Source organism: Narcine bancroftii, chromosome 4 (genome assembly GCF_036971445.1).
Source record: "Narcine bancroftii isolate sNarBan1 chromosome 4, sNarBan1.hap1, whole genome shotgun sequence".
NCBI classification, from domain to species: Eukaryota; Metazoa; Chordata; class Chondrichthyes; order Torpediniformes; family Narcinidae; genus Narcine; species Narcine bancroftii.
In genome coordinates, this window is record NC_091472.1 from 39,337,260 (window position 1) to 39,359,337 (window position 22,078).

At 41.3% G+C, this 22,078-nt stretch overlaps 1 protein-coding gene across 3 annotated transcripts in view; it reads left to right on the forward strand.

Annotated features, from left to right (window-relative positions):
- Nucleotides 1-6,033: 6,033 nt before the first annotated feature.
- Nucleotides 6,034-22,078, forward strand: part of LOC138760479 (protein kinase C epsilon type) — a 680,128-nt gene continuing 664,083 nt past the window's right edge. For all 3 annotated transcript variants that reach the window (XM_069931096.1, XM_069931095.1, XM_069931097.1), the window contains exon 1: nucleotides 6,034-8,217. In XM_069931096.1, the coding sequence (XP_069787197.1) occupies nucleotides 7,870-8,217 (348 nt within the window). In that variant the 5' untranslated portion in view covers nucleotides 6,034-7,869. The remainder of the gene's footprint in view (nucleotides 8,218-22,078) is intronic.

Genomic DNA, 22,078 nt, shown 5'->3' on the forward strand with positions numbered 1-22,078 from the left:
ACACTCTTAAGAAATCATTAACCCTGTACTCAGCCTTTTGGTTTGACCTTCCAAAATGCATCACTTCACACTTCTCCGGATTGAACTCCATCTGCCACTTTTCTGCCCAACTCTGCATCCTGTCTATATCTTTTTGTAACTTACTACAACCTTCAGCCCCATCCACAATTCCTCCAACCTTTGTATCATCTGCATTCATATGTATATTTTTATCTGTTTTATTTATATTTATTGTCTCTTTTTAATTCAAATGAGTATACTATCGTACTTGTTTTTTTTAGTTGTCTTTTTTTTAAACAAGATACCTGTTCACCTGCAGCAAGTAAGAATTTTGGTGCTTTTGTACAATATGAATTACAATAAACTCATGATCATAGACAGTTCTGGCACCACAAAAAGACTACTACTAAAATGACACCTTTTATCTCTTGCTCAAACTGTAATTGAATATTCATTTATCAATCTTCTATATTTATTATTTATTTCTGTGCTAGGGTAATTTATGTGATTAGAATTTTTTTTTTAACAAAAATTCCTGTTTGTAATACTTAAGAATTTTGTTGCATATGTATATTGAACATATGGTAACTCATTTGTCCTTAAACATGTCTATCCAAAACATGAATGTCACCATAATACATTTATGTGTGTATTAGGAAATTGGGGATAAAAACATTTTTAATGTGATTAATGATAAAACAATAATAACACAATGATTAGTTGCTGAAGTGTTGTAACTCTTGAGCTTAATGCAAAAGGATCTCTTTTTACTTTTAATGTTTCTGCATATTTTATTCCAAAAGCTGCAAATGACTTCCACTCTAGTAGTAAATCATGTTTATTAAAATAAATAATACAAACTAGTAAGTAATCAAATGCATTATTCGAGTATGAACATGAGGCTCCAGATATCCATGTATATTTTAATTACAAAAGTATGTGCTTTTCATTCTAGCAGGTAAGTTTATAATATTTGTAACTTTATTAAATATATAAACATTTTTAATAGCTTTGTCAGTCAGATCACCACAGGGTACATTACAGGTGTGGATAAAATAACCCCTAGCCTGGCCTCTTTAACTGCAAAATTGCACATCCACAATCTATGATATATTATCCATTTAACTTAACAGTTGTGGGTAATTGGGCAATTTCACTGCAGTTGTTCTCAATGTGCTCCAGAAATAAAGATGTTTTTCCATGTTGTTCCTTTCTTTTATTTAAGTAGCTTATTTCAATAGAGATGACCTTTTAGAAATGCAAGAATTAGTCTTTCTGTTGATCATTTAGGGATTGGAAAGTCAACCATTGTTCCTGTGATACCCATTGATTCCAGTTTCAAGGGCTGGCATGTTGAAGATAGCAGTATATAATTTGGCTGCCATCAACAGCAACCTTCCCTCTCCCCACTCCAACCCCCGTGCTCACTCCTCCCTCCTACTTCAATGTTAAATATCTTGCACTCTAAGAAACCAATGCACTGTTAAAAAGGATGGGATGCTCAGCAGGACTGGTGACTTGTAATACCTGAACAATATTCATTGGCAGGGGTATGGGAACCAGAGTGATAGGGAAAAGGGTAGGGAAGATAAAGTAATGGCTAGGAAAAGTAAAATAGGAAAAGTAATGTTGGGAGGAGAAAGTAAAAAATCAGATGGTGCAGTGAGTTTTCGGGTCAATTATAGTCTTAAGAAAATTACAAAGAAAAATAGTGGGCAGAAAAATCAAAAGAAAAGGTTACAGAAGTCACTAGATATTAAAAGGACAAAGAGCATAAGGGCACTTTATCTGAATGCCCGCAGTATTAGAAATAAGGTTAGTGAACTTGAGGCGCAAATCGGTACCCATACCTATGATTTGGTAGCCATCACAGAAACATGGTTACAAGGTGACCCTAAATGGGAATTAAACTTTCAAGGGTATCAGGTGGTGCAAAGAGATAGACAGGATGGTAAGGGAGGTGGAGGTGCACTCTTTTTCAAAGATGAGCTCCAGGCAGTAGTGAGGAATGATATAAGATCTAAAGAGCATAATGTTGAGTCCATTTGGGTAGAGGTAAAGAATAACAAAGGGAAAAAAATTATTGGTGGGTGTTATCTATCGCCCACCAAATAACAATAGTTTAGTGGCACAGGAAATAAATAGAGATAAGTGAGGCATGTAATAATGATACGGCAGTCGTCATGGGGGACTTTAACTTCCACATAGATTGGGAAAATCAAGTTGGTCGTGGGAGCCTGGAAAAGGACTTCATAGAATGCATCCGCGATAGCTTTCTTGAGCAGCATGTTAAGGAACCCACAAGAGAAAATGCTCTCCTGGATCTAGTGTTGTGCAATGAGATAGGTAGAGTAAATGATGTAATAGTCAGAGACCATCTGGGAAATAGCGATCATAGTATGATTGAATTTCTCATTCAGATGGAAGGGGAAATAGTTAGATCTAAAACTAATATATTATGCTTAAACAGGGGTGACTACCATAGGATGAGGGAGGAATTGGGCAGAGAGGACTGGGAGCACAGGCTATTGATGAAACAGTTGAGGAACAGTGGAAGATTTTCAAAGAAATATTTTGTAATGCTCAACAAAAATATATTCCGGTCAGGAAAAAGGGCAGCAAGGGAGGGAAAAATCAACTGTGGTTAACAAAGGAAATAAAGGAGAGTATAAAATTGAAGGTGCAGGTGTACAAAGCTGCAAAGAGCAGTGGGAAATTGGAAGATTGGGAAAACTTTAAGAGACAACAAGGGGTTTCAAAGCGGGTAATAAGAAATGGGAAAAAAGATCATGAAAGTAAATTGGCACAAAATATAAAAACAGAAAGCAAAAAAATTTATAAATATATAAAATGGAAGAGGGTGGCCAGAGTTAACATAGAAACCTTGGAGGATGAGAAAGGAAAACTGGTAGCAAAAAATGAGGAAATGGCCGAGGCATTAAACAAATATTTTGTGTCAGTCTTCACGGTGGAAGACACGTCCAGCATGCCCAAGTGCGGAGTTAAGGATGCGAATGTTGGGGAGGGCCTTTATAAAATAGTTGTTACAAAGGAAGTAGTGATGGAGAAACTAATGGGACTAATGGGACCTGGTCCTGATGACATGCATCCAAGGGTTCTGAAGGAAATGGCAGAAGTTATAGTTGATGCATTGGTGGTCATATACCAAAATTCCTTGGATTCTGGGCAGGTCCCAGCAGACTGGAAGACAGCAAATGTCACGCCACATTTTAAGAAGGGATGTAGGCAGAAGACTGGAAATTATCGGCCAATTAGCTTGATGTCTGTAGTTGGAAAAATGCTTGAAGCCGTCATTAAAGATGAAATAGTGAAACTTTTGGAACGTAAGGGTTCAATCAGGCAGACGCAGCATGGTTTTAGAAAGGGAAGATCTTGTTTGACAAACTTGTTAGGATTCTTTGAGGATATAATGGGTGCGGTGGATAGAGGGGAACAGGTTGATGTTGTATATTTGGATTTCCAGAAAGCCTTTGATAAGGTGCCACACAAGAGACTTATCAGTAAGTTACAGGAAAGTGGAGTCCGGGGAAGTATATTGGCCTGGATTGGAAATTGGTTGTCTGACAGGAGGCAGAGAGTCGGAATAAATGGAGTTTTTCAAGTTGGCAGAGAGTGGTAAGTGGGGTGCCGCAGGGGTCAGTGTTAGGCCCACAACTGTTCATCATTTACTTTGATGACTTGGAGGAGGGGACAAAATGTGGTGTAGCCAAGTTTGCGGATGACACCAAATTGAGTGGAAGAGCAAATTGTAATGAGGATGTGGAGAGTCTGCAGAGGGATATAGTTAAGCTGGATGAGTGGGCAAAGTTCTGGCAGCTGGAGTACAATGTTAGTAAGTGTGAGGTTATCCACTTTGGCAAGAAAAATAAAAGAGCTGAATATTATTTAAAGGGTGAAAAACTACAGCATGCTGTTGTGCAGAGGGACGTGGGAGTGCTTGTGCATGAATCGCAAAAAGTTAGGTTGCAGGTGCAGCAGGTTATTAAGAAGGCAAATGGAATGTTGGCCTTCATCGCTAGAGGAATTGAATTCAGGAGTAGGGAGGTAATGTTGCAACTGTATAAGGTACTGGTGAGACCGCACCTGGAGTACTGTGTCCAGTTCTGGTCTCCATATTTGAGGAAGGATATACTGGCTTTGGAGATGGTCCAGAGGAGGTTTACTAGGTTGATCCCTGGGATGAAGGGGTTGACTTATGATGAAAGATTAAATCATCTAGGATTGTATTCGCTTGAGTTCAGAAGAATGAGAGGAGATCTTATAGAAACATATAGGATTATGAAGGGTATGGATAGGATAGATGTAGGAAGGTTTTTTGAGCTGGCCGGGGAAACTAAAACCAGAGGACACAGTCTCAAGATTCGGGGGAGTAGATTTAGGACAGAGATGAGGAAAAATAGTTTTTCCCAGAGAGTAGTGAATGTTTGGAATTCTCTAACCAGGGAAGTGGTTGAGGCTGCCTCATTAAACATATTTAAAATTCGGTTAGATAAATTTTTACATGATAGACGAATTAGGGGATATGAGGAGAAGGCAGGTAGGTGGAGTTATGTCATAAATTAGATCAGCCATGATCGTATTGAATGGCGGAGCAGGCTCGATGGGCCATTTTTGGCCGTCTCCTGTTCCTACTTCCTATGTCTCAGAAGAGGAAAAAAAAATCAGCATTTATTGATGGGCTAAATATTACACTTAATAAAAGAGATTACGACCCCCTCAACAATACAGAAATTGGGAGAGCTCATCATTGAGCACCTTTGTACTGTCTGCTGCTACAGTGGCCAACTACTTCAATTCCACACCCCACTGCCACACTGACATGTCTGTCCATGGCCTCAGGTACTCCCAAGCTGAGACCACACATTAATTGGAGAAACAACAACCAGATGGCATCAATATTGACTCCAGTTTTCATTAACCCTCTTCCATGGTCTCCCCCTTTCCCTCATCCCTCTATCTTCCTCCAGCTCCCCACTGCTTCTCCTATCAGAGAGCTAGCTTTCTCAGCTCTCCTTCTCACTTCTCAGCTTCTTTCTCTTCTAATCTCCCACCTGTTTCCAGCTATTTTATCTGTTTGCCTGTGTATCTCACCCTTCTCTTCCCCTTTCCACTCCCCCCCCCCCAACTTTTTATTTAAGTGTCTGTCAGATTTTTGGCATTCCTGAGGAAGGGCTTAGCCCCGAAATGTCGACAGCCTTTTACTTTCTTTGGATGCTGTGTGACCTGCCGACTTTGTCCAGCACTTTGGTGTACTGCAAAAGAGATTGAATGCTGGAAGAAAATAAAATCTCAAGGTTATTATCCACGGTAAATTCCACGTTATTTACTTTTGGAACATTTTTTTCTCACCATCTTGCTGTCAGTGTTCAACTGTTTTCTTTAAAGATGAAGTCCTTCATTTAAGGGAAGATGTCATTTTCATATGGAAAATGTTATGACTGGCAAACTCAAATTTCCCATGCATATCATTAGCTGCTCAGAGAAATATAGGAGCAGCTCGAGAACATGTAGCCCCTTGAGCATGGTCTGATGTAAATTAAATCATAATTAACATAAAATATGATTTGTTACAGCTAATTTCCAACATAAGGAAAATGGTAACTAAGGTAAACAATCATCTTCAAGAGTAAGAGACCTGGGAATTAAGAATGGGAAATAAGGAAATGGGAGAGGCTTTGAACAAATATTTTATATCTGCCTTTTTGGCAGAAAATCTGGCAAGCCTTCTAACCCTATTAGAAAATCTGGGGGTTAAAGGAAGTTAAAACAGTCACTACACAAATATAAAGAGTCAAGCCAATGAGACTCAAGACTGATGTTTCCTGGTGATGAGGGCTTGCATCCAAGGATCTTAAAAAGGAATGGTTGCAGAGATATTTTCCAAAATCCCCATGATTTTGGAAAGGCTGTGGTACAGAGGAAAAGGTTCCTTTTTCGGCAGCTTTCTTACCGCGGCTAACTTGCCAGTGCCGGTCGTTTTGGGATTGTTATCGTTTTGACGTCACACAAATGTGTACAATTCATCATCACGAGGATATCTAAACATCTGTACGACTTGTCATTGGATCAGACATTGGTTACAAGGTCGCAACTCAGCCAATCCACGTCTTATACAAATACTTAGCCCCAATTCTTTCCGTTCTGTAAATTGATTACATGGTTAAGTACAACGGCGTTATATCCTCAACGAGCTGTGCAATGAATTATGAAGTAACACGTTTTTATTTCGCAATTCCGCCCTCAGTCACTTCCTGAAATTAGTAAATGATTTTTGTCAAAACTACCCCTGACAAGGAGGACTTGAGTTTCGACCTGAATAGGGTCTTCCCAACTTACAGAGCTGTCAAAGCAGAACCTTTGGACACAGTTCCCGTCCCCCATTGGTTGTCGAGCAGTGGCGGCAAGAGGAGATAGTTCTGATTGCATCAGACATTAAAATAAGAAAGTGTACCATATCTTGGACCTGTACCTCCGGTATAACATGTCCAAAATGGGAAACAAATGCCTATTCAACTTTCACAACTGGAAGAAGGAATGCTGGAGTTCATGAATCAGCCGGAGTTGACTTCCTTCCTGCGACACTGCAGAGAATGGGAAATCCCACCGAAAACGTGCACAAAATAGCGCAGCAACCCTGTCGCTTGAGTTCGACAGTAACATTTCGGTCCCAGCCCTTTAAACATTGCCAGATTTTCAAAGTTCGTCTTTATTTCAGCCGCACCGCGAATGAAGGGACCCCACTATTATTGGTTGATATGAAATGTTACAAGTTTGTTTATTCCGGAGGATAAGTGAAATGTTACATGGACGCGTCTTAGCGGGAGGCTCAAATGATATTTCGTAATTCCAAAGGATTCAAATATTTCTTCGGTGACCAAAGTCATATCGAATGTTAGATGTGGTGATAATTCATCTCGAGTTGTGGGGAGTTCGTGCTCATTAAAGTTACGTAAATCGGTGTCAGTCTATTCGATTCCTCCTATTGGGACCGCGTTCATTCACCAAAATCGCGTGTCTTCGTGCAGGACTGGACTGAAAACTCACGAGAGGACGGGAAAACAAGCTGAGAATTGAAGGTTCGGCCGATGATTGAGGTCGGAAAATATCGTCGAGTTGGAGGGTCCTGCTCCCGGGCGATGTTTAATAGATCGACCGCCGGTCCAGCCCTCCGCTGAGTCGCCCTGGAGCCCGGGAAGACTTCCTGACGTCTTTTGCGCATTTCCTGCATCAAGGCCAACAGAGGAGGAGGAGGGAAAGCGAGAGAGAAGGAAATCACCGCAGCCACCAAAAACAGTCTCAGCAGTTTGGAGTTGCCAGCAAACAAATACCAAGAGAAAGCAGGTAGTGGCGATCACCCCATTACTCTCCGCCCTCCTCACTCTGTGTAATAGTAGTTGCATGAGAAGGAAAATCAAGTTTGTTTGGACATAAAACAAAAAAAAATCTATTTCCTGTATGGAAGCCCCCTGATGCAAAGTGCAGCCGTGTGTGGATCGGAGCCGAAAGGGGGAAGCGACGCGATGCGGACCGCTAGATGAAGGAGCACAAGCCCTTGGTATCGGGGCAATTGAACAAAAAAAGTTGGAGAGGATTCCTTCTCTTTTGCCCACTTCCACCCCCATCTCCACCCTCCTCCCCTCCTTCCTTCCCTCCCTCGCCCTCCCTTACTTTCCCTCCAAGGATTTGAGGGGCCGGAGTGTTATTTGTGTGTTGCCATTTGCTCTCCCGGGGTCAAGCTCCGGCGTCAGAGAAAGCGGCCGCTGAAGGCTCCCTCAAAGACCAGCATCGCTTTCCTCCTTCCCGAGGAATCGAGCGGCGGATCCCCCCCACTCTCCGCCCACCGGAGCGATGGTCGTTTTCAACGGGCTGCTGAAGATCAGGATCAGCGAGGCTGTCGACTTGAAGCCCACCCCGTGGTCGCTGAGACACGCAGTGGGCTCCAGGCCCCAGACTTTCCTGCTCGACCCTTACATCGCGGTCAATGTTGACGACTCCCGGATCGGCCAGACGGCCACCAAGCAGAAGACGAACAGCCCCGCTTGGCACGACGACTTCGTGACCGACGTGTGCAACGGCCGCAAGATCGAGCTGGCCGTCTTCCACGATGCGCCCATCGGCTACGATGATTTTGTGGCGAACTGTACCATTCAGTTCGAGGATCTGTTGCAGAATGGCAGCAGGCACTTCGAAGACTGGGTAAGATGTTACTGTAAACAGAAATATACCCCTCATTCCCGCCCCACCACCTCTTGCCCGACCCTGCTCAAGGGTTGTCGTGCAGAGTCTTGCCAGTGTCCTCCCCTCTGGACCACGCCTGGCACTGAGGGACTTGCAGTTCACGGAGAACGTCGAGCATGTCTGGTGACCGTGAACTGGACTGATAAATGATCATAATGCGGTGCTTGTTGCCTTGTGGAAGGCTTCCGTTTAAATGGTCTGACATTGCAAACATGAGCAAATTAAGAGCGTGTGCATGCTTTGAGTGACGTTAACCTCATTTGGTTTACATCCTCAAGAAACCTTTGGTTGTGCCTAGACTGGGTGCGAAGTTAGGGAGATTGAGATACAATCTTGCTTCAAGCCATTGATGCTTTATTTCTATGGCAATGCACCACTTTAATTCATCACATGCCCAAATGCAGAAAACTGTAATGTACGAGTTATCATATGATAAAATGCTTCAGTGGCCTTGAGTCTGCTTTCATTTTTTTAAAAAGTTGTGAATTAGAATCTAAATGGATGTAAATCCAGGTCATGGTTGTGTGGAGTAAAGATTTGTCTGGGGGGGGGGGGGGGGGGAGATGCAGTTGAGGATCTTAAAATTTAGGCATCACATTTGGGTGTGCAAGACCAATTAAAATTCAGGCCATGTCCTCCAAATAACTGTGTGCACATGGATGGAATGGCACAGATTATCATTCGATTCCAATGAGCTTGAGAGCAGGTGTAAATCGATAGCTATAATGATTATGCATGCGCAATTGGAATAACTTGACCACTGCAAGATACAAAGCATGAAAATATCTCACTTTATCGATTTGCATATGTTCTGGTGGGGGGGGGGGGGGGGAAGATATCTTGGATACATTGTGTGCAATCACATTTTGCTACCAGCTTAAGAGAGTGCTCACATTTTCATGACACAAAGGAAATCTCCATCCCCCATCCCTGAGTGAAGGTGTATGCAAACGATGTTAGCTTTGATAGAACAGATTCTTGCACTGTCACTGAGCTAAGCCAATAGGGAGAATGAATAATTCTCCATTACAGGAAAACGATAACATTGATTTGAAAAATAATGCCATCAACATTTATACGCTAAAATTGATGGATTTGCAAGAAGAATATGTTCATGACAATAATGAAGGGCTCGAGCCGAGTTTCTACTACATTGTGTTTTTACCTTTATGTTCATCCCTGTGTATCCCATTTCCAAACTTATTTCTGAAGTGAAATTGGTATAGAAAAATGTGTCGAGCACCTTCAACCTCGACTACTGTTCACTGAAATCAGAGCTTATCTGCTCCGTAATTCCTTTAAATCACTATTGTTGCTTGTTCATTGACATGCTCAACTACCATAGAAGACCCAGTTTTTCCTCCCATATTGACTCAAAAATATTCCCCGGGTCTTGTATGTGAAATTGAAATTGAGCAGGTTGCCAGCTACTCACCCATCTTCAAGAAGCCTGTGGAGGTGATGCGACTGTCCAGGAAGCAGGCCCACAGCTTCATGGACCACCTTCCCTTGGGTGGCCTGTGCTTTCTGGAGCTGCTGCTTATTTCCCCTGGAGAGAAGGCCGACCATGGCGGCCCCTGCTAGCAGAGCAATGGCCGTGTTTGTCATTCGTGCTGAGGGTATGATTGATTGTTTGCTTTGAGGGGAGTGCTGGGCCTCAGTAATCAAGGTCCACGCTGTGCTTTTACTCGATGAGCGTGACCCCCACCCTGAGCAAATTGAATGAGGCGTGGTGGCAGTGAGACAGGCTGCTCGCTCACTGCCACCTACCCATATTCTCATTCAGTTTGCTCGGGAGGAGGGGGGCCATGCTCGTCGAATAAAGGCTCAGCATGGAGCTTGATCACTGAGGCCCAGCACTCCCCTCAAACCAAGTGATTGAGCATCTGCTCCCCGTGATGGTGGGCCCTGTCCATTGCCCTGTGACCAGCCACTCCCTCCCACCTTAGTGCGCCTGTGGATCCCAGAGAACCTGTCAATCATTTGGCATTTACATGGTGGGGGGAGCAGTCTGAGCCTCGGCGTGCGGTGGGCAGGAGGAATTGTTGCTGTTTTGCTCATGTGCGAGGAAGCCTGTGTCTCAGCCCAACACGATGAAGAGCTCCACTGAGCGGAGTACAGACAAATTCCATGCAAGGCTGAAGGGTTTTCATTGAGGTGAGTGAAGGCACATACACGCATGTTATCTCCATGGGGCCTTGCAGGAGGAACCTGTTTTCCAACTTACCTGTAAATACACTAAAAATAATCTTAATATTCCCTGCTGAATTGAGGATTCTTATATGCTGTAAAATATGGTAATTTTTCAAAAATACTTTGTTCTGAAGGTATCAGTTGGACTTGCCTTTTTGAGAGTTTCAGATGTCTAGACTCCATGTGATGAAATGTTTCCTGATTCACTCCAGGTTTAAGATTATTGTTGCTTGCTGGGTCTGTCTGTCAGGTTAAACAGCTATCCTTTAATTCTCCAGTTTATGCAGGTTTTTATAATTTAACCTTATAATGTTTGTAATATACTGGCGACACTGTTTAGTTTGATCACATTGAGATATGCACCTAGAAATAAATGCACTTAATTTTGATTGGCATGGAACATCATTATACATATTCTAATTTTTGAAACCAGAATGAGAAGTGTAAATTCAAGACATAAGTATCGTGATCCCAGAGAAAAAAGACTAGATCTATATATGGTTTTTGATTCAAATGAAGCTGGTTTTCCTCCTTGTGTATCATTTACTTGTAGACAAGGTGCAGTCATATCAGTATAATTCACGTCTTCATACCCATTTCTTTTCTGGAAGTAAGTATTTATAAATCCTCTTTATTATTGTTATTGGGATTTCATTGAGGAGCAATGTTGAAATTATCTAGTATGACTGTAGTGAAGGAAAGGTTATTTACATGTGAACCAGGAGTGATACTGTACAATTTTAGCTTTTGTCTTTTCAGATTTCTATATATCTGAGAAGCATGCTGAGTATCTCATACAAGCTCCTTGGACTGCCTCTGCAGTCGGTAACCTGAAGTGCTAATGGGGTTCTATGAAGAGTTGGTGCTCCATCCACCAGATTACTGCTTGGGTCTCAAGGAAAAAGATCTTAATTTTCATGTGTGAATCCTGATTTAATGCTCCATCCACCAGATTACTGCTTGGGTCTCAAGGGAAAAGATCTTAATTTTCATGTGTGAATCCTGATTTAATGCTCCATCCACCAGATTACTGCTTGGGTCTCAAGGGAAAAGATCTTAATTTTCATGTGTGAATCCTGATTTAATGCTCCATCCACCAGATTACTGCTTGGGTCTCAAGGAAAAAGATCTTAATTTTCATGTGTGAATCCTGATTTAATGCTCCATCCACCAGATTACTGCTTGGGTCTCAAGGGAAAAGATCTTAATTTTCATGTGTGAATCCTGATTTAATGCTCCATCCACCAGATTACTGCTTGGGTCTCAAGGGAAAAGATCTTAATTTTCATGTGTGAATCCTGATTTAATAGGCCAGTTGCTGGCAGTTTCTGGATGCAGTTAGCCTCTCCTGCTGACCAAATTGCTTCACACTGCAGCAATGAGGCCAGAATGGCAAAGAGCCTTAATCAGCTCATAGACAAGTACAGGTCCTAAAATGCTCCTAAGAGCCTGACATCCAGAAAAGTTATGCCCCCGTCCCTACCTTCCCTCCTTGTCAGCTTTTGAAAATGTTAGGTAGCAATGTTTCTGAATGTGTCTGAAATGAAATAATGATTCATTACAATTAGTAATTTAATATTAATATCCCCTAAAGATTTCAGCACTAACCTGTCTGTAAGGAGTTTGTACATTCTCCTCGGGTTTCCTCTAATTTCTTCCCACCCTTAAACAAAAACATACAGGGTGTAGAGTTTAATTGATGTATTTGGGGCTCATAGGCCTGTTACCGTGGTGTATGTCTAAATTAAATTTATTCGATCACTTTCCGATACCGGTAATTAAAAACAAAATCCAATAACACAATAACATTTTTTCCCTTTTCTTCCACTGTCCTACTAACTCCACTGAATTAATGGAGAAGAGGATTATGGGTGTTGTGGCAAGTATAACTACAGAGTTCAGCCACAGTTGATAGAACAGACATGCTGTCATCAACCGTTTAATGAATTCAGGACTTCTGTAGTTGCTTATGTACAAATAGAAATTCTTGATTTGCCAGCTGCTGAAAGGTGGTAGTTTTGCTTTAAAACCATCAGCATTTTTACCAGCAAAGTGTAGGTCAATATCTTAGCACAGTAAATTGAAGGAGAATTTTCTTGACATCATTTACTATCCTTTATTAATGAATATTTGCAGTATTGTTATATTTCTTCCATTTGATCATTTCAATCCTTTGAAGTGAAATAAATTGTTATAAATTAACAAGCAAGATGGAGAGTGCTTTTGGGAGGACATTCAGTGGTGATATTCATCCTTTTGTTTAAGAAGAAAATGGAGCTGGAGCTATTGTACCTTAAGAATGTAAAAAGAATGCTTAGTCCATTTGATCCCTCAAGCCTGCTCTGCCATTCAACTAGTTCACTCAACTGATCCAATCTTGGCCTCAACACCACTTTCCTGCTCTCTCCCCATACTCTTTGACTCCCTCATAGTTCAATTTTCTGAATTTATCCAATAGTTCTTGGGCAAGAGAATTCCAACAAGTTGTGTCTCTGACTTTAAAACAAAAGTGCTTCTTCATTCTTTGTCAGAAACAGGCTACTCCTTATTCTGAAACTGCGCCTCCATGCTCTAGCTACCCACCACAATGGGGAAACATCTTCTCGACGTCCACCCTGTTAATTCCCAAGGAATTTTGAATGTTGCAACAAAATGGCCCAAGCTCTACTGGTCAGTCTTTAAATGTCAACCCCCTCCCTGCTTCATTCCAGGAAACAACCGTGACCATTTTTTTTTGTTGTTTCTAATGTAAGTAAACAAATCTGAAAACATGTCAAAACATATTTATCCTTGATAAAACCTATTTCCTATCTGAAAGCTGCACAAAAGTAGTGACTACAGACCCTTAGCAATCAGGTATTTTCTGCACTTGTAGCTCATATCCTTATCATTTCTATCCTGTTATATAAAATTTAATTGCTAATAACATTTTCTTGTAGCCTATTGTATATCTTGTGATAAGTTTCACTGTAGAGTTGTAGAGTAATAATGTCACTGGCAAACTAACTTGAGTTAGTTTATTTTTTTGCTCCCCTGGTGTTTCTGTAGCCGTATTTGCAATGCTCCTCAAAACAGTACATTGTAAATAAACAAGAAAGTCTGCAGATGCTGAGGTCGAGTGCAATTAATAAACCTGCTGGAGAAGCTCAGCAGGTCATGCAGCATCCATAGGAAGTGAAGGCTAACCAATAGCCCCTTTTCTACTGGCATGTCAGTTAATTGGCTGTGCAGTGTCCTGGGATAGGACATGATCCGTTTCAACTGGATCACCCTGAACTGGAACGCTAATCGTTTTTCCACTGAACACAACTCATCCCCTGGGATCGGAGTGTTCTGCCTTCAACTGGAAATGCTGTGACTTTCTGCTGTCCCTTTTCTACTGGTTGTATCAGCACACTGGTGTCAGCAAATGCTGGGATTATAAGTAGGGGTAGAGTTGGTTAATTCCCGGTGTGAAATGTCGTCATTTGACGCCGGTGTTTGGAGGAATTAGGGGATATGGGGAGAAGGCAGGTAGGTGGAGTGAGGTCATAAATTAGATCAGCCATGATCGTATTGAATGGTGGAGCAGGCTCGAAGGGCCATTTTTGGCCTACTCCTGTTCCTACTTCCTATGTTCCTGTGACAATGTTCCTTTTCCACTGGAACCTGTCCCAGTAAATTCCCAGTTAATTCCTGGGATAGGGTGCCAATGGAAAAGAGGCTAATGTTTTGGGCCTGGGACCTTTACAAGTATCAGGTCTTGTACCTGATGAAGGGCCCAGGGCTGAAATGTGAATTTTCTGTTCACAAGTGAGTAAAGAATGCAAGTGTAGCACAACATATTTTTCTGATTGTGTGTCATTTACTTGTGAAAGGGAAGTAAACTCTCTTCCTATTTCAAAGAATTCTGCTCACAATCCATTCTATTAAGTCACATATTTCCCGTAACTGAAAAGAAAAATTAGCTAGTTTACCATCAGGCCATTGCCAGCACTGGACTTTGCCAGTTGTCAGGATGTCCATTGGGATTTGCTGTTGGATTGTCTTTATTTATTTTTTCTGAGGAACTTGGCTTCTGCTCAGTAGCTCACAAAGGCAGTGCCACTGAGATTTGAAACTTGTAATGGAAAGAGTTATTTGTCTCATATCGACCAGTTGAGCTGAGTGGCCTATCCTCTGGAGGACAGTAAACATAAGCAAAAATATTGACCACACTTGCAATCATCTCCATTGACTACAATGGAGCTGTGTGTTGCAGGTGAGCACTATTAAGAGACAGAATTCTTACCGGGCCTGATGAACATCACTGGTCAAAGATGATGTTGCCTTTCCTTTAAATAATTTAATGTAATAACTGAGGAGGAAATGCAAATGGAGCTTCCTTGGCAAGATGATCATTTCGGATCTTTCCCCCATTTGTGAAGGGGGATACGGAGAAGAAATGCCATGTTAAACAGCTGAGTGCTTTTGAATTCAGACAGTCTTTATTAATTCCTCTTGTTGCTAGTAAATTATTTAGACTTTAATTTCAAATTTACTGAAGTAAACAAATGGATATGGTGTTACTTTTGAATATGCCTATGTGCAGTATTTCATCATTAGATTTTTGTTTGCCATGATGAATTTGAATCACAACCTGCAGTGCATCACATTTTTATTCCTTTATCTGTGATTTTTTTTTAAGCAAACACCTCTTAAATGATAGAAGGATATTCAGAATTATTAGGCAGAAATTGTACTATCCACATATGGTACCTTATCCCCAGTTAATTGTCTGAACTTGGATTCCTGACATCACTGCTGCCCTACTTATTTTGAGATTTTCAGAATCAGAATTTACCATTATGAATATGTCATGAAATTTGTTATTTTGTGGCATTACAGGTGCAAAATCTGGTATAAATTACATTAAAAAAACTTTGTAAAAGAAGAGTGAAAGTGAAGTACAGTTTAATTGTCCCTTCAGAGATCTGTTGGCAGAGGGGAAAAGAAGCTGTTTTTGTACCATTGGGTGTTTGTCTTCAGGCTCCTGTACCTCCTTCCTAATGGTAGCAGTGAGAAGAGGCCATGACCTGGGTGATGAGCGTCCTTGAATGTAGAAGCTGGTTTCTTGAGACACAGCCTCTTGTAGATGACCTTAATGGAGTGAAGACTAATGCCCATGATGGCACTGGCTGAGTTCACAACTCTCTGTGGCCTATTCCTGTCCTGTGCATTGGCACCTCCATGTCAGTGATGCAACCAGTCAGAATGCTCTCCACAGTACACCTGAAGAAATTTTCAAGAGTCTTTGGTAACATACAAAATCTCCTCAAATTCCTCATGAAGTATAGCTGCTTGCAAGCTTTCTTCATGAATGAATCAACATGAAGGCCCCAGGATAGATGTTCAGAGATGGTGACACCCAGGAACTTGAATTACTTTACCCTTTCCACTGCTGACCCCTTAATGAAGACTTTTGTGTTCTCCTGGTTTCCCCTGCTGAAGACCACAATAAGTTTCTTAGTTTTCCTAATGTTAAGTGAAAGGTTGTTATTGTGACACCACTCAACTATCTGATCTATCTCCCTGCTGTACGATTCCTCACTGCTGTCTGTGAATCTGCCGACGACATCGGCAAATTTGTAGATGGCATTTGAATTGTGCCAAGTGTAACGAATTTGTATTAACCTTTAATTTTAAACTATATTTCTTGTATATTAAAAATGTCTTGGTAAAGTAAATTATAAAGTTAAAATATTTTATCTGTATTCTTAGTAAGTTAGCTATGGGTTGGTACAGGTCACAACACATTTACAGAGAAGTGTTCATTCTTGGAGTCAACATGTCTTGGACAGACAGCTAAAGGCTTTCAAGAGGGTCTTAATTATTCAAGAACTGCTGAGGAAGCCATCTGTTTTTAATCAAAATCACTTAAGCCTCTTGAACAGAGATGAGGTCAGAGGTTGTTATAGATATGGAATGGTTTTGAAAAAGGAACAGAATATTGGTAGATATAAAACTGATGGTCATGTGGTTTCCAAGAATTGGGACTCACCTTATCCATGACTTAAGAGAAATATATTACCAAATTCAGGCATTTTGTTTTCAGTTTTGGAACAGTTCAGCTTGGACTTTACAGAGGTCAAAACCCTGTGATGTACAGGGGTTGAAACCTTGTGAGAGACAGGGTTGAGTTACAGTAACCAGAATTGGTGCTGTTTGTTGTGTGTTACGCCTAGAAGAAAGAGTTAGGGTTAGGCTTTTGAATTAATGAAGATCACTTTGCTGTCTCTTTGGAAAAAGAGGACAGAGGACAGAATTCTATTGGGTCTCTTTTTGTGTTTGGCCACTCCATTTAACCCTTGTCTGGGTTTGTTAATTCATTATGGAAGAAAATAGCTAAATTCGCTGTCTTTGAGAAGAGGGCAGATTCTTTGTGTGGAAAACATAATTGTGAGTAAAAGAGACCTGTAAATGTAACGTTTAAAAGCACTTTATAATTATTTCTGAACTGAGATTTTAAGACCTTTAAGCAAAACCAAAATGATGTTGAACTTGTCAAGATTGACTTTTCAGAGTGGAACTTTGAATTTTATATACACATACATTTGTGCATGGTGAGATTAAGTTTAGAGTCAAGTAAGTTAAGAAATAAATGTTACACTATTAATAATTTATTATTTTGAATTTGCCATTGTCTGGTAAATTTCCCATTGCTGTTCCTGTGTTAGTGCTAACAAAAATCCTTTAGTCTCAAACATAATTAAAAGGATTGCTAGTGCGTAACACTAGCCACACAGTCACCAGTGCAGAGAGAGATGTTGTTCTTTAATTCATCCCATACCATGTATTTATGCTCACGCTAGAGAGCCCACCTCACTGACAAAAGGCAAAGGAGGAAAAACCCAACACCCAACCCCAACCAACCAATTTTCCCCTGCAACCGCTGCAACCGTGTCTGCCTGTCCCGCATCGGACTTGTCAGCCACAAACGAGCCTGCAGCTGACGTGGACATTTACCCCCTCCATAAATCTTCGTCCGCGAAGCCAAGCCAAAGAAAAGAAAAGAAGCACTCACACTTTTGTGTTCTAATATTGCAACATGCATTAGAATTAACCTGTAAATGTTGCCCTCTTTCATTGAATATTTTAATAAAGGATGCTATGATTGTGTGTGGCTTTTGTAGTAGCTCCTTCAATGTAGGCAGTTGATTCTGACAAGCCTTTCTCACATTGCATATAAATATAGATGTACAGCTATTGAATGATAAACAGAGGAAGAGGTTATTTGAACCATTATATATGTGTTGGCATTTTGAAAGAGCTATTTAATTACCTAATTCTATTCCCAGCATGAATTCAAAATGTTTCACATTTTAAATATTTATTCATTTTCCTTTTACAAGTTGTTATGAATCTGCTGACCACATTTTTAGTGTATTTCATGTTATAACAAATTGGGATATAATTTTTCTTTCTTCCGGTTGCCTTCGATTCTTTCTTTTTTTGCTTTATTTGGTGCCTTCTTTACTCCAAACAAAATCCTTTAAGATTTTGAACACCTCTGCCAAATGTCCTTTGAATGTTTTGTACCAAAGAATGGCAAATGGGTTTTTTCAGTCTCTCATGTCAAAGCTATTTTTTTTAATCCCCTACCTAGTAAATTATCTCTGTACCTTCTCCAAGGCTCCAATACTTTTTTCTGAACAGCAGCGTTTGGCCACAATATTTCAAGCAGGATCTAATCTCTATTTTATAATAATTTAGCATAAGTTATTTTCATTTTCATAGGCTTTTTTATTTATAAAGCCAAGGATCCTTTTTTTTTAAAAAAATTATAGGTGGCATGGTTGACATAACAGTAAGTGCAACACTGTTACAGCATCAGAAATCAAGACCAGGGTTTGAATCGCGCGCTGTCTATAAGGAGTTTGTACGTTCTTCCCATGTCTGCATGGGATTTCCCCAGGGGTTCTGGTTTCCTCTCATCATTTAAAAAAAAAGTACCAGGCATGGTAGGTAGGTTAGTTTGGATGGCATGGCCGAAATGGCCTGTTACTGTGCTGTATGTCTAAATCTAAAAAAAGTCAATTTAACCTACTATGCCACCTTCAACCCAGTCACTCTGTTTCAGTAACCCTATTACGACAATGTGGTTTAATGTTTTCTTTCCTTGTCCTTCTGACAAAATTCAATAATTATAGCTGGTAGTTTTGAAGAATGGTATTATCCTCTGTGTTTCTGACTCGAATGTTTCATTCAGACTTTGAAATTATGATTGGTATATACACCATCAGATCACTAATAATTAAAAGGAGCACTAGCTGTGGGAAAAACAGTGGCAAAACATTCCTTGGTCCTGGAGAGAATCATGAAATGTTCAAGTTGTTGGTCTGCTGTTGGAATAGTTGGAGGTCCATGGTATTAGGCATGATTGAATCTGAATTCTGTGTGTTAAAGACTTCATGAACTTTGCATTGAGTGCAAAGGAAATCACCTATGTGTCAAAGAGCTGCAGGTGCAAGGGGTTGGGAGAGGTTAGGTGATTTGAAGGTGGAGATGATGACATTGGCAGTGTTGAATGATTCACAAAGAGAGTGGTTTGGTCAAATGGCTGTGGTGCAGTCTGGTCAGGTGATTGGTAGAGGATATGGTTTAGTTGGTTGGTGGGTGATGGGGGACAGTGAATTAGACTCATAGTTAGGCAAGGGTTACTAGTGTTGGTGGGGGTTCCTGAAAGAGTAAGTAACTATTTGTCTTAGGTTGCCTGGTATGGAAGGGACCTACTCAAGGAGGTTCAATTTAAGTCCTGCTTGAGCAAGTTTCAGAGACACTGCTTGTGGACCATTGCTTCACATCCACAGACCACTTGAGTGAGAATAACATAAATCTTAGAGGTGACATCCATGCATATTTAGTTGAATTTCACAGTGGGTGCCCAGGCTCCCTGATATATCATCTGCTAGAGCAGTGGTTTTCAACCTGTTTTGCCCTAGGCCCCACTTTAATTTTTCAAAAGAATGTACGCCCCACCATTAGCAGAAAAAAAGTTATACCTGTATATTCAAAAGAAGTTTTAATTAATTCATTTACTGCAAGTGTATTTCAATGCAATTAGTCAGGAATACACTGGAACACAAAACTCTGCATGCCAAACTGCATGAGTTTTTCAAGCTTTGTTGGGACCAAGGAAAACTGCCTCAGGATCTTGGTGATGCCACCATCATCACCCTGTACAAAAACAAAGGCGAGAAATCAGACTGCTCAAACTACAGGGGAATCACGTTGCTCTCCATTGCAGGCAAAATCTTCGCTAGGATTCTACTAAATAGAATAATACCTAGTGTCGCCGAGAATATTCTCCCAGAATCACAGTGCGGCTTTCGCGCAAACAGAGGAACTACTGACATGGTCTTTGCCCTCAGACAGCTCCAAGAAAAGTGCAGAGAACAAAACAAAGGACTCTACATCACCTTTGTTGACCTCACCAAAGCCTTCGACACCGTGAGCAGGAAAGGGCTTTGGCAAATACTAGAGCGCATCGGATGTCCCCCAAAGTTCCTCAACATGATTATCCAACTGCACGAAAACCAACAAGGTCGGATCAGATACAGCAATGAGCTCTCTGAACCCTTCTCCATTAACAATGGCGTGAAGCAAGGCTGTGTTCTCGCACCAACCCTCTTTTCAATCTTCTTCAGCATGATGCTGAACCAAGCCATGAAAGACCCCAACAATGAAGACGCTGTTTACATCCGGTACCGCACGGATGGCAGTCTCTTCAATCTGAGGCGCCTGCAAGCTCAAACCAAGACACAAGAGAAACTTGTCTGTGAACTACTCTTTGCAGACGATGCCGCTTTAGTTGCCCATTCAGAGCCAGCTCTTCAGCGCTTGACGTCCTGCTTTGCGGAAACTGCCAAATTGTTTGGCCTGGAAGTCAGCCTGAAGAAAACTGAGGTCCTCCATCAGCCAGCTCCCCACCATGACTACCAGCCCCCCCACATCTCCATCGGGCACACAAAACTCAAAACGGTCAACCAGTTTACCTATCTCGGCTGCACCATTTCACCAGATGCAAGGATCGACAATGAGATAGACAACAGACTCGCCAAGGCAAATAGCGCCTTTGGAAGACTACACAAAAGAGTCTGGAAAAACAACCAACTGAAAAACCTCACAAAGATAAGCGTATACAGAGCCATTGTAATACCCACACTCCTGTTCGGCTCCGAATCATGGGTCCTCTACCGGCACCACCTACGGCTCCTAGAACGCTTCCACCAGCGTTGTCTCCGCTCCATCCTTAACATCCATTGGAGCGCTTTCATCCCTAACGTCGAAGTACTCGAGATGGCAGAGGTCGACAGCATCGAGTCCACGCTGCTGAAGATCCAACTGCGCTGGATGGGTCACGTCTCCAGAATGGAGGACCATCGCCTTCCCAAGATCGTGTTATATGGTGAGCTCTCCACTGGCCACCGTGACAGAGGTGCACCAAAGAAAAGGTACAAGGACTGCCTAAAGAAATCTCTTGGTGCCTGCCACATTGACCACCGCCAGTGGGCTGATAACGCCTCAAACCGTGCATCTTGGCACCTCACAGTTTGGCGGGCAGCAACCTCCTTTGAAGAAGACCGCAGAGCTCACCTCACTGACAAAAGGCAAAGGAGGAAAAACCCAACACCCAACCCCAACCAACCAATTTTCCCCTACAACCGCTGCAACCGTGTCTGCCTGTCCCGCATCGGACTTGTCAGCCACAAACGAGCCTGCAGCTGACGTGGACTTTTTACCCCCTCCATAAATCTTCGTCCGCGAAGCCAAGCCAAAGATTTCAATGCAATTAAGGTCAGGAATACACTGGAACACATATTTCATATTCAACTACTACTTCAATATATCAACCATCTCAAACATACATTCAACAGTTGTTATCACTTCAGTGGGAACTTTGCCCCTGTCACTGGCTGCAGATTTTTTTAATTCGAGGGACTAATTCTGTTAGTTTCAACCTTAAATTTCAACATTTTGTAATTTCCATTCGGTTTCTGTTAGCTTGTAGCAAACCACTAACAGCACTGAAGGCACATTCTACTAAATAAGACTATGGAAAATGTATCAATAATTCCCTTGCTGAAGTAGTTAAGTTTAGGTATTTATTTTTTATCTCATTAGACAACTACGTCATGGTTCCTTCCACTTTGAACAGAGTTTTAACAGATTCGTCATGTTGCAACTTCGATAACTCCTCTTTGTATTGCACTGGAACTTCAGATAAGTCCACCAGCAATGGCTGAGTTAACCACGAGGGAAAATCCATTGCCTTTAAATCACAAAATCTATCATTGAAGTCAGTAACCAACATTTTCAAATGGTCAACAATGACGATTGTAGCAGCATTAGTTACCTCACACTTATTCAACCAATAGAATTGACTGAAATTTCTTGCAGAAATATTCCTTTGGCATAATTCTAGAAGTGTCATGAATCCAAATATCTTTGTTTTTCCATCAATGAGCATCATATTTGCTACTTGAAGTTGCTTGTTCATTGTACTTAGTTACTCAAAGATGTCCGTCAAGTAACTCACACAAGCTTTGATATCTGTGGTGAGCAGCAAGAGCTTCATTTTAGGTTTGTCCTTCAAAAACTCACTGAG